This window comes from Carcharhinus amblyrhynchos, chromosome 2, assembly GCF_965287045.1.
Source record: "Carcharhinus amblyrhynchos chromosome 2, sCarAmb.v2.hapA, whole genome shotgun sequence".
Classification (NCBI taxonomy): Eukaryota; Metazoa; Chordata; class Chondrichthyes; order Carcharhiniformes; family Carcharhinidae; genus Carcharhinus; species Carcharhinus amblyrhynchos.
This window is the reverse complement of record NC_137325.1, coordinates 33,136,606-33,152,631: the sequence shown is the minus strand read 5'-3', so window position 1 is coordinate 33,152,631 and position 16,026 is coordinate 33,136,606. Positions and strand designations below refer to the sequence as shown.

The window sequence follows — 16,026 nt, the reverse complement described above, 5'->3', positions numbered from 1 at the left end:
GAGTAATTAATAAAGATGACCATTAGTGTATTTGGCTCACTCACCATCTCAGGGTGCTCACTCATGCACCTTCACGCACCACATGAGAAGTGGTGGGGTGATGGTGAGTAAATGCGTGCTCTCTCACTCATAGTAAGAAGTCTCACAACATTAGGTTAAAGTCCAACAGATTTATTTGGCAGCACAAGCTTTCGGAGTTTCGGGCTCCTTTTTCAGGTGAGTGAAGCAATACGTATGACATATTCACTTGCCTGAAGAAGGAGCCTAAGACTTTGAAAGCTTATGCTGTCAAATAAATTTGTTGGATTTTAACCTGGTGTTGTGAGACTTCTTACTGTGCTTACCCCAGGCCAATGCAGCATCTCCACATCATTTTCACTCTCGCACACTGCTCTCTTGCTCTGTCCTTCCTGCTCACTCATTTTAACTTGCTCTCAGTCTCACATTCACTCGTTGTTTTTCTCACCCCACCCCCTGTTGCATGGGGGCACACGCACTCCCCTGCACCTGCAACCCCCATTCGGCAGAAAAAAAGAGGTTGTGATGAGAGAATTTCTGTCATGGTCAATAGCTCATGCATTGTTTTGTTTTTGTTAGCACGTGTTTTTTTTAGGTGATTTCCTTTGGTTGAAAATATCCCGTGAGATTCAGTTTAATTTTTCACTTCAGGTACATGTCTGGATAAGTTTGAAAGGAGAGACAATACGTCATTGTTGAATTTTTTAAAAATGATTTTGTTTGATTGTTAATCCTGCAAAACACACAGCAAGCATTTCCACAAAATCCTTGGTCAAGTTTTGTTCTCTGAAGGTAGCAGCTGTCAATATCCCACTCTTTCCATCACCACCACCCTTGCTCCAAATGTGATATTATAAAAAGAAACCTTTCCCTGCTGGAGCCACAGCCATGCTGGTGCATAAATCTTTGAGCAGGGGAAGTATGTGTATTGTTTTATTTTAATGCAAGTTGTTGTAGAAGATGAAATGTGCCAGAATGGTGCAAGAACGACAAAACATTTCAACGCTGGCTTTGTCATGCAGATGTTGAGCATCTTTTGTGGTGAAATTTTTGTTTCCATTGATCTTCTGATCTACTTCTTTCTAATGTATATGCGTTAAAGCTATTTATATAACAAGAAAGAGATCCCCTTGCTTTGCAAAACCTGTTTGTTTACTTGAGCTTCAGATGATGCCAGTAACTGTGTGTAGAAGAATACATTCAGCTGGTGACCATGTCTTACAATATCTATTTTAACACTTCTGAAAGTTTGGTTACAAACCAGCTACTTCATTTTTGCTTTAACCATTGTCTAAGCATCTCCAAATAGCCTTGACAAAATAAGTTTGTGATGCTTTATTTCTCCCTCCCTCCTTTCATAAATACTTTGCCTCTGTGACTCAGTTGGTATCACATGATCAGTTATCTTAGTTGGTATCCATGACTAGAGCACAAAAATCACAGTTGACACTCAGTGTGGCACAGTGGAAGAATTGCGTTATTGGGAGGTGCTGTCTAAGGGTTAGCACTGCTGCCTCTCAGTGCCAGGGGCCTGGATTCAATTCCCCGCTTGGGTCCATGTCTGTGTGGAGTTGGCATGCTCTTCCTATGTCTGCATGGGCTTCCTCCCAGGTTCTCCAGCTTCTTTCCACAGTCCAAAAGACGTGCTGAATTCTGCACTGACAACGCTAAATTCTACCTCATTGTACCCAAACTGGTGCTGGAGTGTGGCAACTGAGGGATTGTCACAATAACTTCATTGCAATGTTAATGTAAGCTTACTTGTAACACTAGTAAATAAATTTAACAGTTGGATGAGGCATTATACCAAGGACTCATCTGACTGTTCAGGCAGAGACAGGGTACAGGAATGAGATAGAGAATCTGGTGAACTGGTGCGGCAACAATAATCTCTCCCTCAATGTCAACAAAATGAAGGAGATTCAGGAAGCATATTAGAGAATTCGCCCCTTTACAGGGACAAAGTAGAAAGGGTCAAGAGCTTCAAGTTTTTAGGTTCCAGGTCACCAACAACCTGTCCTGGGGGCCCCCCCCCCCCAACACTATAGTTAAAAAAGCCCACCGATGCCTCTATTTTCTCAGAAGACTAAGGATATTGGGCATGTCAGCTACAACTCTCACTAACTTTTAAAGATGCACCAAAGGAAGTATTCTTTCTGATTGTATTACAGCTTGGTAGGGCTCCTGCTCTGCCCAAGACCACAAAGAAGTACAAATGGTCATGAATGTAGTCCAATCCATCACACAAACCAGCGTCCCATCCATTGACTCTGTTTACACTTCCTGCTGCCTTGGCAAAGTGGCCAGTATAATTAAGGACCCCATGCACTCCAGATATTCTCTCTTCCATCAGGAAAAAGATACAGAAGTCTGAAGTCACACACCAACCGACTTGAGAACAGCTTCCCATGCTGCTGTCAGACTTTTGAATGGACTTACCTTGCGTTAAGTTGATCTTCCTCAACACCCTAGCTATGAATGTAATAGTACATTCTGCACTCTCTCATTTCCTTCTCTATGAACGGTATATTTTGGCTGTATAGCACGCAAGAAACAATACTTTTCATGTTAATACATGTGACAAATCACCTCAAAGCACTGCTTTGAAGAACAGTAGGTGAGTTACCCCTGGTGTCCTGGCCAATATTTAACCCTCCATCAACATCACAAAAAGTAGATTACCTTGTCATATCACATTGTTATTTGTCGGAGTTTTTGCTGAGTCATATTAGCTGCTGTGTTTTCTATTTTACAGCAATGAGTACACTACTTAAAAATGTGCTTCATTATACATAAATTGCTTTAAGACATCCAGTGGTTGCAAGAATTAATATATAAATGCAAGTCTTTTTCTCTGTCTACATAAAGATTCAATTGCACTGCTGCTCTCTTTGGTCAGAAGTTTAATGCAAATGCTATCTTGAATACACGTTCACTCAGCAAGCATTTCCACTAAATCCTTGGTCAAGTTTTGTTTTCTGAAGGTAACAGCTGACAATATCCCACTCTTTCTGCCATCGCCACCCCTGCCCCAAATGTGACCTTTACAAAAGAAATGTTTAACATTGTAGTGATTTTATACCACATCATATTTCCATTAGCTTTTAATGAGTTTTGTTTATGAATTTATTGTGTCACTTCTCCACTTCAGTGTCCACTTCTTACTTGAATAGTAAGAAAAGTTATGGGACATGTGAAGTAAAGATACAATTTTGGGAAGGCAGTGTTCCACTCTGTAAGTAAGTACAGTACTGTATAATGAAGCAGGGCTAATCTCTCAAAAAGATTTTTCCATTTCCATGCGGTTGCAATTAAAATTCTTAGTGCTGGTGGCACTGGAAAATACATGCAATTAATTCAGCAGCAGTGGGAAGGTTTTCATTGGTGAAACCTGCCAGCAGCTGATAGTACCACAGGTATATGTGGTGGGCTTTAAAAGAGCCACTTGCTTGCCTGTTCAAACAGGAATGCTATGCATCATGGCCATTACTTCCTACCCAACTACATTGTCATTAACATGTGGCACAGTGGTTAGCATTGCTGTCTCACATCACCAGGGTTCCAGATTTGATTCCTGGCTTGGGTCACTGTCGATGTGGAGTCCATATGTTCTCCCCCGTATGTGTCCTGGTTTCCTCCCACAGGCCAAAGGATGTGCTGTTTAGGTGCGTTGGCCATACTGAATTTTCCCTCGGTGTACCTAAGCAGGTGCTGGAGTGTGGCAACTTGGGGATTTTCACAGCAACTTCATTAGAGTATTAATGTAAACTGACTTGTGACACTAACAAATAAACTTTCATTTTTAAACTTTGACTTGAGAGTACAAAGGTGGCATGGATGTTTTTCAAATTTAAATTCCATTTGAAAATATATAGTGGTTTCACTTTATTCATGTGTGCATCATTATTTGTAGAGACTAGCTTATGGTGTGGATATGCTGGCGTTGGACTGGGGTAAGCACAATAAAAAGTCTGACAACACCGGGTTTAAGTCCAACCGATTTATTTGTTAGTAAACTCACACGCTTTCGGGGTTTGTCCCTTCGTCAGGTGAATGGAGAGTTCTGGCCTCAGACAGAGCATATAAAGCACAGACAGTATAAGCACAGCCAGAACTCTCCAGTCACCTGACGAAGGGACAAACCCCGAAAGCTTGAGAGTTTAATATCAAATAAATCGGTTGGACTTAAACCTGGTGTTGTCATACTTTTTACCAAGAATAGCTTAGTCAGGTAGCTAAATGTACTGATGCACCTCAAACTTGGCGCACCACATGGTTAGTGTACATTGATGCTTGAATGAGGGCTGAAGACATTCCCTTTATTGTAGAAGAAACAGATTTTTTCCCATCTTTAATGTTCATGATCGCGTCCGATGTTATATTTGAATTTGCAGGCTTAGCTGGCCTTCCCTTCTGTACATTGTCTGAGATCACTCTGGGGAAGGATAGTTGAAATTTTACAAGTGAACAAAAAGCCCTGTCTGCCAGTCAACATTCTGAAATGGGTATAAGTTTGCACGGTAAGGACACTGCCCTTTAGGTGTCTCTCTTCCTTACCTTGCTTGATTGTCTCCGCCATCCCTCCCTGCCTCTCATCCAGGATATGAGGTCCTTCCCACTTTACTCCCCTGATCTCACTTTCTGACCTCCTTTGAATCCATTTTACATTTCTCCATAGCTCTGACCCTTTTGCTACTCCTGGGCCTCTGTGCTGTGGAAGTAAATAAGGAAAACCACAACTGTACAGAGCAGACTGATGCATGCCACTTTAAACAATCATGAACCAGGTGCCACTAGGTTCGTCTGTGCCGCTGACTTCAAACTGAGTGTATGAATTTATTGAAAACTGCTGGATGTAATACAATCAGTGCACATGTATTACATATTATAATCCACCAAAGATCTGTGTAATATTGGACAAACCATAAATATTGCTGACTTACCTCTATCTCAAACTGCTGTTGGGAAATTGAATTTTTACATCCTATCAGATTAAGTCACCCCACATATGATGTTTCCCGGTCTTGAGGGTTCCATAAAATATCTCTCACTATCCAACTGCAAACCATCACCTACCACTGCTTTCCACCCCCACCCCCCAACCTAAATTAGGTTTGAGTTTTATACTCGTATCACTCAAAAGCAAGAATCTTAAATTTAAAACCAATTATAGAGCTATGAGGGGAAAGGTGGCTAAGATTGATTGGATAAGTAGACTAAACCACATGGTAAATTAATATGGGGAGCTTTTAATTATTCAAATTTGCAACCAAAATGTGATCCATTTAAAAAAAACTAACAGGAAAAGATCCATCCAAGGTAAGATATGAATAGTATTAGATTGAAAGAAAAGGCTGACAATATTGCAAAGAATATAATATGCCTGTTTATGAGGAATAGTAGTGGTTCTGTGAACTGCGAGAGTTTTAGAAGGCAACCAAAAAGCTGATGGCGGGGGGGAAGAAAAATTAATAAACTGTGTAAAGACAGAATTTGCAAACGTAAGAGTCGCTAAAATAAATACTGATCCCTTTAGAGGCAGATATGATTATCATGGGGAAATAGCAGAGATAATGAACAAATATTTTCTGTCTGTCTTCGCAAAAAGAAGGTAGTCGAAGGGCTCCTAAGCATAGGAGCTTAGTGACTAAATGCTGACCAATTTCCAGGACTCTGGCCTCCATTCTTGGATTCCAAAAGAAGTAGCTGCCAAGATAGTGATGGACTAGTTGATTTTCCAAAATTCCCTGGATTCTAGAATGGGGACTGAGCAAATTAGAAGCTAGTAAAAGTAACTCCACTCCTTGAAAAAGGAGAGCAAGAGAAAACATGGAAGTAAAAAATCAGTTGGCCTGACATCAGTCATCAGGAAAATGGAAGCTGGTAGATTTTTAAAAAATCATTATTTGACATAGAGCACATCTTCATGAAGGGGATCACAACAGAAAATCGTTTATCGAGCACTGCCACATGGCCTGTTTCTTATGTTCGTATCACTTAATATTTTTTGCACATGGGGTTGTCTATCAATCAGCATATCTTTGTGCTCTGAGGCAGTTGGTGTTTGGATCTGCTGCCTTCAATCAAAATTATATCCCTGTAATCTAATATGTTTTTGTATAATGTTCTTTAACAGGCAACATCAGTTTTCTAATTTTGTCACAATTTTAGATTTTTGTTGAATGTTTATTGAAAGTTATACTTTTGCTTATATCTGGCATTAATTTGAAGAACTGTGGAAAAATTTAATCTGTGAGATTTTGTAGACAATGGCCATTACATTACAGGAAGAGCTTCAAGGTAGGTTTTGTTTTGTAGTTGATCAAAACTACTTTATTTTTAAATTTGCTACTTCAGGTACATTGGAAATATAGAATTAAGCATGTGATTTTTGAAAATGTATAACTTGGCTGTAGTGTAGCTGCAAAACTATAATTGCTCGCCATTCTATTTTCAAATCTGTGCATCCCCAATTGCACAGAAGTTAGAGTGAAGGCAGTGGTTTGTTTAAGCTTCACATCATGAGTAATCTTCCCACCACAATAGGTATTTTCAGATCTGCAGTGCCTTTGAACAGGATCAAACTACACTTTGATGTTATTTGCCATTCAAGACGTGTAGGAAAAAAAATAAAAACAGGAAACGCTGGATACTCAGAAGGTATGGCAGCATCTGCGGGAAGGGAAACAATTAATGGCCAGAACTTTCCAGCTATTCTTGTCAGAAGGATTTCTGGTCCTGCTGACGGCACACCCCCACAGTGGGTTTCACAGTGGCAAGGGATGTATTCAATGGGAAGCCCCATTGACAACAATGGGATCAGAAGATCCCACTGTTGGCCAATGATGGGCCACCATCATTTTGCCCATTGTTTCAGGTCAATGACCTTTTGTCAAAAAAATTCAGTTGCTTGTTTTACAGGCAAACTAATCTGTTGCTACAGTGACAAAACTTTTGATGCAGCGGTTAACACTGTCTTGAATATATTTATTTCTGTCTATGCAGGGCAAATAAGGATAGATGATAATGGCCATTAATTTACAGAAGTGCTGCTCAGTTTACCTAAGGAAAATCGTAGCCCCAAATTTTCTGCTTTTGGCCTATCACAGTTACTTAGTTAAACTTCTATTTTTTCCCCTTCATGTTGGACACATTTACTACTGGCATTTGAGTATTACTTGTCACATGTCATTCCAAGTACAAATGTTGTCCAGGCCTGGCTGCAGAGAGGCATTTAAAAAAAAAAAATAAATTTTCATGGGATGTGGGTGTCACTGGCAAGGCCAGCATTTGACCTCTCAGCCATGGTGGGATTTGAACCCATGTCCCCAGAGCATTAGCTTGGGGCAGTGTATTCCAATGTAATTATATTCCTATTGTACCACCACTCCAATGACTAATTCATTGACCAGTGAGGAGTTGCGAATGGTATTGAACATTGTGCAGTTGTTACCAAAAATCCCCACCTGATCTTATGATGGAAGGAAAGTCATTGAAGTAGCTGAAAATAGTTGGCCCTCAGAACTCATGCAGTGACTTTCTGGAGCTGAGATGATTTGCTTCCAACAACCATAACCATCTTCCTTTGTGCAAGGTATAATTCCAACCAATAGAGTGTTTTCCTCCTGATTTCAATTGACTTCAGTTTTGCTACTGAGTCTTGCCACGTTGTCACATACTGTCTTGATGCCAAGGACAATCACTTAATAGGGGAACGGCTAAATCAGGACCAAGTATTCAGTTCTACATCCAGGGCTTTGTCAGGACACATCCTTGCTGTCCCAATGTCTTCAGTTGTCTTGTGATATCATACAATTGGCTGAAGACTGCCATATGTGATACAGGGGGCTGCAGGAAAAGGCCAAGGTGGATCAATCACTCAATACTTCTGAAGATTGTAATTATTTCAGACTTTTGTACTGATCTGGTCTCAGCCAGCATTGAGAATGGGGGCATTTATGTCACCACCACCTCTGATTATCTGTTTGTGTCCACTACAATGCACAACTGGAATCAGGACAATCCTGCTTTAATCCATTGGTTGCTGGATTATTTAGCTTGTGTTCTGCACACTGCATCCTCTTCAGCATTCATGTAGTCCTGTGTTGCATCTTCATCAGATTGGCATCCCATTTCTTAGGTACGCCTGGTGTTACTTTAGGCATGTTCTCCTACACTTGTCACTGAACCAGGGTTAGTCCTTTCCATTGATTATAATGGAGTGAGGGAAGTGTAAAGTCATGATGACATCAATTGTAATTGAATTCAATTCTGCTTTCTTAATGGCCTGCAGCAGCACAAGGTTGCCCAGTTTCGAGCTGTTAAATCTATTCTCGGTCTATCCCATTTAGCATGGTGGTCAAACCACACAACTCCAGTTGAAAATGGGACTGTTCTCCCCCACCCCCAAGGACTGTGTTTTGATCACTCCTACCAATATTGTCATGGACAGATGCATCTCTGACAGATTGGTGGAAAAAAAGGCCAACATTGTGTTGGTGTTCTCACCATCTGCTGCATGCCCAGTCAGCCTGATGTGTCCTTCAGGACTTGGCTCGCTTAATCAGTAGGAGCCACTCTTGGTAACAGACGCTGAAGACCCTTGCCCAAAGTATATTCTGTGGCCTGGCTACCCTGTGTTTCTTCCATGCTGTTCAGTGCAGTATGATGTTGCTGTTTGACTAGCCTGAAGGGCTAACAATCCCAATTTTGGCACAAGCCTCCAGATGTTATTGAGGAGGATTTTGCATGGTCAGTGGTTTTGTGTCTAGGTAAATGGCAGTGTTTTATTTTTATCTGACTTTATAGTTGAGTGGCTTGTCTGATCATAAATGATTTTTCTAAGTGTATTGTTAAGACTACTTTAACTGATGTCAAGCTAATTAGCCTACAGTTCCCTGTTTTCTCTCTTTTTTTTTGAATAGCGATGTTTGCTAACTTCCAATTTGCTGGAGCTATTTTCAAGTCTAGGAAACTTAGCAAAATCTGACCCAATGCAGCCACTGTCCTGCAGCTATCTCTTTTAGAACCCTAGAATGAAGAGATTTTAGTCCCTTAAGTTTCTCTGATACTGCTTCTCTATTGATATTACCTTATCCGATAATTATCACTCATATCAGCTTTTGGATTACCATCTATTTTCAGTATACAAATTTTACTGTGAAGATAGATCTAAAAGTATTTATTTGCTATTTTTCTCTGCTTTTTCCTCCTTCCCCATGATATTTTCTCCTGCCTCTAAGGGTGGCAGTCAGGGTGGCACGGTAGCACAGAGGTTCACACTGCTGTTTAACAGCGTCAGGGACTCGGGTTCAATTCCCAGCTTGGGTCACTGTCTGTGTGGAGTTTGCACATTCTCCCTGTGTCTGCATGGGTTTCCTCCCATATTCTGAAAGATGTGCTGGTTGGTGCAACAGATATTGGAGTGTGACGACTAAGAGTTTCACAGTAACTTCATTGCAGTGTTAATGTAAGTTTTACTTTACTCTTCTAGTTTTTTCATTTTCTTTCACCGATGAGTGGCAGCAGTTGTGCTGTTGAACTGTCAAGGTTGTCAACTGACTACAATTCCTACAGGATAGAATACACAAGTAGAACTGTGCATGGCAAAGTGAATGCTTGCAAGTGGCTTCCGCTGTGGAATTTAGTTTGTTAAAATCCAAATAATTTTATTTTTTGCTTAACAGTTCTATATTGAACAATTGTGTACTATAAATGGAGGTTAATAACTAAAAAGTTTTTGATTTTTCCAACCACACCCACTGCCTGGGAAAATAGCTATTTGAAGGATTATTTGTTTTCAAGAACATGTATGTTAAACTTTTGCTGCTCAACCAAATTGGTCATTTTAGGTACAGCAATTGAAAATGATGGAGAAACTCAATCTGTAGAAAGAAGATTTAAATTTAAATTATTTAACTGTTTCTCTCCACAAATGCTGCCAGACCTGCTAAATTTACTTAATATTTTCTGTTTTTATTTCAGACTTCCAGCACCCACAATATTTTGATCTTATTTGGTAATTTTAGGTAGTCTTCCAACCAATTACGAATTAAAATGTGTAAGGATATTTGAGTCTGACAAATTATGATTGCGACATAATCAATTCATTGTTTTCAATAGTGTTTTAGCAGTAAGAGTTCTGTTGTGTGACTGTTAATGTTCAGCCTTTTAGCTTGTTGCAGACTATTTTGGAATTTTAAATCAGTTGTTTTATTTACTTAGCTGTAACAAGGGTCCTTGGCAAGCCAGAGCTTTGAATACAGAGTTATACAAACAGATATAATTTCAGATTTGATTACAGGTAATTAGCATATATACAAATCAGAGTTATACATTTATATAGAAGTTATCTTTGTACACTCAACTATTGTTTAGGGTTATATCATACATAGGATATGGGTGTTATTAACCAATTACAACAGTTACATGTCTACTTAATTATATCATCAAGCAGTGATAGCTATATGTCTCACCATTAGTATTTCCTCCAATTTCCATTATTCCATGTTCTAATGGATACACATGAGTTGCAGCTGCACATCATTCAGTTCCATTCTTGTGTGCATACTGTGACTCAAGCCTCCCTTGTAAATAGGCCTTGATGCTTACCTAAGTCTACTTTGATCAAGACCTGTGGTTTTTCTCATAGCAGCTTTTGTGATTTTTAAACTTGTGTGATTATTTATCTTTTCATGTATGTGGAAATAAACACAGTTATCCTGTTTTGCTTCTGGGTAAAAATGAAATCTTTAGCAATCCTTTGTCATGAAGGAAAGTCTAAGATCTTTACAAGCCTCCAGTTATGTGCACAGCCCTTGATGAATCATTAGGATGTATCCAATGTTATAATAATTAAAACCTCCATAAATGAGTGTTCCTTGAAAATAACAGATGCCAACTTGTTTATGATCCTGTGTAGTTGTCCCAGTACTTATTTCAAGACTGTCTTAGTTATCTTGTTTCACAATGTGAAAATCCATTCTTATCTAATTAAATGTTAAGCACATGTTTCAGTCATATTTCTGTATATTGTGTTAAATTTCTAAACATTATTTTAAAATCTTTCTTCCAACTTTTTTACAGAAGAGGTAGACTACAATCTCTTTGGCACAGATTCGCTGACACGAAAGAAAAAACCTTTGGCTGGTCTTCGTAATGATACCCTCCGAAAACGAGTTCACCTCAGCATCAGTATTCCTCAAGACTTCAGACCGGTCTCTTCCATCATTGATGTAGATATTCTGCCTGAAACACACCGGAGAGTCCGATTATACAAGCATGGATGTGAAAAACCCTTGGGATTTTACATTCGAGATGGCACGAGTGTGAGGGTGACTGCTCATGGACTAGAAAAAGTTCCAGGTATCTTCATCTCACGGCTCGTGCCTGGAGGCTTAGCTGAAAGTACAGGCCTCCTTGCTGTTAATGATGAAGTCCTAGAGGTGAATGGGATTGAAGTGATGGGTAAGACACTTGATCAAGTTACAGACATGATGATTGCCAACAGTCACAACCTTATCATTACGGTAAAGCCAGTGAATCAGAGGAACAATGTCAACCGCAGCAGTCGTATGTCTGGTAGCTCTGGCAATTCCAATGACAGTACAACCAGTCATCATAGTCTACCCTCTTCCCATGTGGTGCAGAACTATAACCCTGAAGAGGAAAGTGATGAAGAAGCTGACATTATTATTGAGGGTTGTGGTGAATTACAGAGCATTCCAGTTAAACTGCAAACTTCATCCTTCATCAGTTCACGAATGAACACTGGTAATCTGAGTCAGAGATTGCAAAGGGAGCTGACACTCAATGGCTCCATTAAAAAAAATAATGGAAATATACTTAAAACACTGAGCGCCATCAAAGCTGAGGCAAGGCATAGCCTAGCTCTCAGCAGAGGAGGCATTGAAGAAGATGGAACAGTGATAACACTTTGAAATGTTTGGTTTGGATTGATGTAAGGTGCCAATGGAGAACAATTAAATTAGATACGTTCATTCTTTTTTATTTTCAAGACATTTTTGGGAACATTTCCCTTGTTTACTGGAATTCAGTATCATACAGGATGTTCTTTCAATTGCCTTTAATGTTAAGGCTAATACTATTATTGAAATATAGTTAGTAAATGGACGTGGATATTAAACTCGTGAAACTATTTTAAATGATGGTAAAGTTTTAAATCTATGTCAAAAAGCGCAAAACCAAATTATTTTTGAACAAAATCATGGCGATATCCTGTGGGCAAAAATGATTGTGTTGTACAGCATCACTTGCTGGATGTATGTGTTGCAATAATTATGGATGACCAGTTTAATTATTTCAGACTCTTCAAGCATAAACCTGGTCCTGGGCATTGCAGCTGTTTATCCTGTGTTTAACCAATGAATTCTAGATTATGTTTAAAATTATTTTTATTTAGATAATGTAATGCTGAAGACTAAGGGTTGGAATTAGTTGCTGTAGTTTAGAATTTTCCAGCATAGCAATGCCCAATCCAATATACACCACTAGTGTTTTATGTTTGTATGTTTTAATGTTGAATACGTTTGGAATTTTCTACTATGTACATGTCTGTTTTGGAACTGAAAATAATATTGTCTTTTTAGCAAATTTGGTAGTTAGTAAAGATTAATGGTTGCCTAAGATATACATGATAATACAATCAAAGTCATGCTGGCTGCTAGTAGCATCCAACCTAATCCCACTGTCCAACTCTTGATCCATCATCGCCTTATGGTTTTGGCAATTCAGATGCATATCCAAGTATTTGTTAAATGCTGAGGGCTTCTGTCTCTACTCCCACCCCACCAAAGCAGTGAATTTGAAATTCCCATCACTTGGTGAAAATATTTCCCTTCGAATTCCCTCTAAACCTCCTGCTGACCATAAATCTATGCCTCCTAGATATGAGCCCCCTCAACCAGGGGGATAGGGCCTTTACCTAGGCCCCTAATAATTTTAATTAAAAATAAATAAATTTTCCTTCAGCCTCCTCTGTTCCAAAGCCTGTCCGTTTTTTCCTCATAACTAAAACTCCAGTCCAAGTAACATCTTCCATAAATCTCCTCTAGCACAATCTTACCTTTCCTGTGGTGTGAAGACAAGAACTGCTTGCAGTATTCCAGCTGTGACCGAGCTAGTGTTTTATAGAGTTCCAGCATAACCTTCCAACTCTTGTATTCTATGACTTGGCTAATAAAGGCAACCATTCCACTGGTCGTCTTGACCATATCATATATCTGTCTAGCCACTTTTAGGGATCTGTGGATGTGCACTCCAAACCCTCTGTTCCTCTAATTAAAATTTTATCTATTATTTCACATCTTTATCCATGATTGTGATGTTTATATCATTCCTTTCTTTTGTGAAAACAAGTACCAATTATTCGTTGAGAACTATACCAAGACCCTATGCCACTAAAGATAGGGACACTTAATGGGCCCTGCTCTATCTTCTGTTGTCCTCTTGTTCTTATTAAAAACTTGGATTTTTCCTTTATTTGTGAACATTTTTTCATGTTCTCTCTTCGCTTTTCTAATTTCCTTTCTAATTTTGCCTCTTAATACCCCTCTAGGTTTTCTTCAATAATGGAATCTTGTCATCCAATTATAAGCTTTCCTTTTTTTTCCTTTATTCTCCTTTTTAAGCTGAACCAGCACTATCTCCTGTTTGAAGGCCTCCCATTAATCTGAAGAATCCCTACAGTACACAAGGCGACCATTTGGCCCAACATGTCTGCACGGACTCTCTGGTAGAGCTTCTCACCCAGACCCTACCCCTGTAACCCCCATATTTACCCCACTAACCCTCCTAATGTACACATCCTGAGACACTAAGGGGCAATTTAGCAAGGCCAGTCAATCTAACCTGTACATCTTTGGCCTGTGGGAGGAAACTGGAGCACCTGGAGGAAACCCACACAGATACGGAAAACGTGCAAACTCCACACAGTCATCCAGGTCCTTGGCCCCACTCCTTCAGCAGGAAACTCACCTGATGAAGGAGCAGCGCTCCGAAAACTCATGATTCCAAATAAACCTGTTGGACTTTAACCTGGTGTCGTGAGACTTCTTACTGTGCCCACCCCAGTCCAATACTCGCATCTCCACGTTCTGAACAGGCTGTCAGGTTCCCATCCCCCTTCCAAGCTGATTTAAACCCTTCCCAACACCACCAGCACTAGGATATTGGTTCAACATTGTTCAGATCTACATCTTCTGGCTTGTTTCCCAGAAACAATGCTGCAGAAATCTAAAGACTCCTGTGATCTTTCCAGTTAATTAATCATTATGCTCTATCTGCCTATTTCTGTACTCAATAGCACGTGGCCCAATAATTTGGAGAGTACTACCTTTTTGAGACCCTGTTTTTCAATTTGTTTTGAATACCCTAAATTCCTCCTTCAAGACCTCTGTCGTCTTTCTGCATATGTTCTTTGTGCTAATATGGACCATTACCTATGGCTGTTCACTCTTACTCAATGTCCTACAGCTGCGGATCAACAGCCTTGACCCTGATACCAGGAATACTACAAACCATCCTGGAGTCACATCTGCAGCTGCAAAAATGTTTATTCCCCTCACTATCAAATCTCCTATCACTATTATTCTTACAGTCTTCTTCCCTCAGTGCAGCTGAACCACCTGTCATGTCATGCCCTTGACTCTGTTTGCACTCCCCAGGGAACCATCATTCTCACCAGTATTCAAAGCTGGTTGGAGAGAGATGCTCTCATGAAATCACCCAGTCCTCCTTGTCTTTCTGATGCCGCTGTGCCTACACATACTTAAGCTGCAGAGTAACCACTTCCCAAAATGTACTATCCAAGTAGCTCTGCACATGGGTCCTCATAGTGACTCCAGCTCTGAAATGTGAAATTCGAGGTGCTGTAACTGGCAACACTTACTGCATGTGGTCATGTGGGCCATGAGAAGTCAGCAGAACAAGATGTGCATTCTACAAGTCTATGGTTTCCTGCCATGCCTTTACTTTCTAGACGATCATCTACAAAGATTTATCAGTTGTTCACCAGCTACATGCCAATCAGCTCCTTCCTTGGTTGGGAAGTCATTAAATCAAAATCTCATGGTAATATTGTAAGTAACAAAAGCAAAGCTTGAGCAATTTGTATTTGGCATCTGAGCCTTTAGGCTGGATGGTACTTTGAGATGTGCTATTTATAGTGTGTACATTACCAATTTTGTATGTAGGATGTACTCTGATCTGTTTTGTATCTGCAATTGCTGTCTGTGCACCTGTTTAAAATACAATGTGGAAACCAATATGTTTTGTCCTATACTGGAAAAAAATTATATTATAAATTTTGCATTGATACTTTATTCACATTTAACTCTATTTTCAGTTTCTTTATGCCAATAGAATGAGCTTGCAGGACCTGTCCCTTTATTATGGGTCAGTTGGCCTATCAGCAAGGGTGAAAACTTGCAATGTTTGTGACGAATGGTTTGGTAAAGTACCATTACATTCTGTACCAAAAGATTGAATTTACAATAATACATTAGTCTGTGTCTGTTATTACCAAATAGAAATAATTTCCAATTATATTTTCAGTAGCTTTGAGGCAGCCTTTTCATGAGAACAAATAATATCCTCCACTCTTTATACCCAGGTTCCAAGAATCTGCACCGGCGATGTTCAAGCAGACTTATGCACTAGCCTTAATTTTTGTAAACGCCTTACACCACTGGTCAGAACGTTAATGACTCATGCATTATAACATGCAAGTCCTTCTCTTTCCAGTTTTGAGTACTCAATCTTGAAGGATATGTATTTGTTTCTCACCAAGTGTGGAATACTATATTTATCTGTATTAAAAGATATCTGAGCAGATATGGATACATTCTGCAATTACCAGTTGGTCTTCTGTCTCCTCTTATATATTCTACTGTTTATCACAATGTTTATAGGTATAGAGCCTAAATGTTTAAACCATCTCCAGCATTCTAATTCTTTATCATGAGTGCTTGCCTCAGTTTGTTGCTATTT

General features: G+C 39.5%; 1 protein-coding gene across 1 annotated transcript in view; it reads left to right on the top strand.

Moving 5' to 3' along the window:
• The window catches only part of pard6ga (par-6 family cell polarity regulator gamma a), a 50,838-nt gene extending 35,479 nt beyond the window's left edge, over positions 1-15,359 (top strand). The window contains exon 3 of the mRNA XM_080204299.1: positions 11,104-15,359. Within this exon, the coding sequence (XP_080060425.1) occupies positions 11,104-11,957 (854 nt within the window). The 3' untranslated portion in view covers positions 11,958-15,359. The remainder of the gene's footprint in view (positions 1-11,103) is intronic.
• Positions 15,360-16,026: the final 667 nt, after the last annotated feature.